The sequence below is a fragment of the Priapulus caudatus genome, unplaced genomic scaffold (genome assembly GCF_000485595.1).
Source record: "Priapulus caudatus unplaced genomic scaffold, Priapulus_caudatus-5.0.1 Scaffold1421, whole genome shotgun sequence".
In the NCBI taxonomy this organism is placed as follows: domain Eukaryota; kingdom Metazoa; phylum Priapulida; class Priapulimorpha; order Priapulimorphida; family Priapulidae; genus Priapulus; species Priapulus caudatus.
The window spans coordinates 3,201-5,374 of NW_014578482.1; the positions used below are offsets into that span (position 1 = coordinate 3,201).

Below are 2,174 nucleotides of genomic sequence, written 5' to 3' on the forward strand. Positions count from 1 at the left end.
CACCCGCCGGACCATCGCGGCGGCGTCGACATCGCGGGCGGCGGCCCGATACCGTCGTCGCAAGAAGCGGCGGCGGCCGCGGTGGCGCCCCGTGGGCAGTCCCAGTCATCCGACGCAATCATGCTGACTGGTTCGCTGGAGCACCGACGCCGCGTGCCCAAGCCACGCGAATCGCCGACACCAGCCTCCTCCTCCGCCTCCGCCGACCCCGGGATCGCGTCGTCGTCAAGGGGCGCGCGCTGGCTGCGCGGCACCTCGGTGCGGCTTCGGCGCGGCAGCGGCGGCTGCTTCGTCGGGCGGAGCCCGCGACGCTGCGGTTGCCGTGGCGGCGGATGCTGCGCACTCGCTGAGCTGCCGCATCTCGATGTGGCGCTTCTGCTCCTCGACCTTGTGGCTGAGTTCGCGCAGCAACTCCTTCTGCTCCTCCAGAGTCGCGCTCGAGTCGGACAGCGACGACAGGATGCTCGACGTCATCTCCACCGGGTTCTTCATCTGCAACGTGACAACGACGACGACGTCATGCATCGTCAGCGATCCTCTCGTTATGCGCGTCGGAAAGCTTCAGCACAAACTAGTTACGACCGCTAATTATTGCGGACACCCCCCTAGTTATGGGCTGGGAAGCGGAGTTACGAGGTCAGAAAGCGTCAGTGCCCACTAGTTATGGGGGTCGGAAAGCATCGACCACACCCTCTAGTTACGGATTCGGAAAGCGTCAGTGCCCACTAGTTACGGGGTCGGAAAATGGCAGGGACCCCCCCTCCCCCAGCCTCCAGTAATAGGTCAGCATGCACTCTCCACCAAGTAATGCAAACCCCACCCAACCCGCACCCACCCACCAACCAACCCAACCACCCACGCTAAGTAAAATTGTATGCAACAGTACCAGAAAAAAAAACACGACAAACAACTACGAAACAACAACAACAACAACATCAACAAAGAACCCTCGCGCTCGCCCTGCGTCGTCATCCGTGCACCTCACCTGCGCGAGTTTCTTCATCAGGTCGTTCGTGCTCGACCTCGACCGCTCCGCATCGTCGACCTCCCCTCCGTTGCCCCCGGCAACCGCCGCGCCCGCGTCGTACGGCTCCGCCGCCGGGTCGTACGGCTCGTCGTCGTCCTCGTCGCCACCAGGGGGCGTGTAGGGGCTGTCGCCGGGCAGGCGGGCGTCGCCGGCGAGTCCGAGCGAGTCCATGCCGGCGTAGCGCTTCACGATCGGGTCGTGGCTGTCGCCGTCCTCCGCCCTGCAGTACAACACGACTCTACTGTCACACAGGAAACTCGCGACCGCGTACGACAGTATGAGACACGCGGCTGATGGCACGCGGATACTTGACCGTACTCGAATCCTTTCGCGTACGAACGAGATATTAGGCTAGCGACAACGTCACGCGGAGCTTGCTACAGCAGGCAAAACGCGCGGCCGATGGCTCGAGCCGCCACGACTATTTCTGCCGACTACCTTCTATGTATAGTTACGTTATACGTGCCGATAAACTCGACCATAACTGGACCTAACATCCTTTTGCGCACGAAGAGGAGATCCCTCACTTAGACTGGTCGCTCAGCCGAACTCGTGCGCAAATCATAAGATACGATGTCCAATGAATTTGCACTGGTTTGCATTTATAATATAAGATCTAGAAGTCCAATGAATTTGAACTCATTTGCGTTTATAATATGAGAAGTCCAATGAATTTGAACTCGTTCACCTTTATAACATAAGAAGTCCAATGAATTTGAACTCGTTCACCTTTATAACATAAGAAGTCCAATGAATTTGAACTCGTTCACCTTTATAACATAAGAAGTCCAATGAATTTGAACTCGTACGCCTTTATAACATAAGACGTGTAACAAATCTGCGCTCAGGGCTTCGTGGACGATGACGACGAACAATGAATTTGGTCCGCAATTATAAAATGAGAAGTCCAATGAATTTGGACTCATTCACCTTCCGAACATGAGATGAATTTCGGCTCGTTCGACTTCACACCATAAGTAGTAACCACGAATGCTACACTCACCGCTTCGCGGACGACGACGATGACGACGGCGGCGACGGATCGCGCGTTGTCGGCGTCTGCGAGCCGCTCGTGTCCGTGTCTTCGCGCTTGCTGCCGCCGCCGCCGCTGCCGCCGTCGTCGTCTCGCTTGCCGCCGTGCTGCTGC

The 2,174-nt window shown here is 57.7% G+C and overlaps 1 protein-coding gene across 1 annotated transcript in view; it reads right to left on the minus strand.

Moving 5' to 3' along the window:
- Positions 1–225: 225 nt before the first annotated feature.
- Positions 226–2,174, minus strand: part of LOC106816574 — a 2,686-nt gene continuing 737 nt past the window's right edge. The window contains exons 2-4 of the mRNA XM_014821199.1: positions 2,031–2,170; positions 986–1,247; positions 226–492 (exon numbers count right to left, since the gene is read on the minus strand). Coding sequence (XP_014676685.1) covers positions 226–492; positions 986–1,247; positions 2,031–2,170 — 669 coding nt within the window. The remainder of the gene's footprint in view (positions 493–985; positions 1,248–2,030; positions 2,171–2,174) is intronic.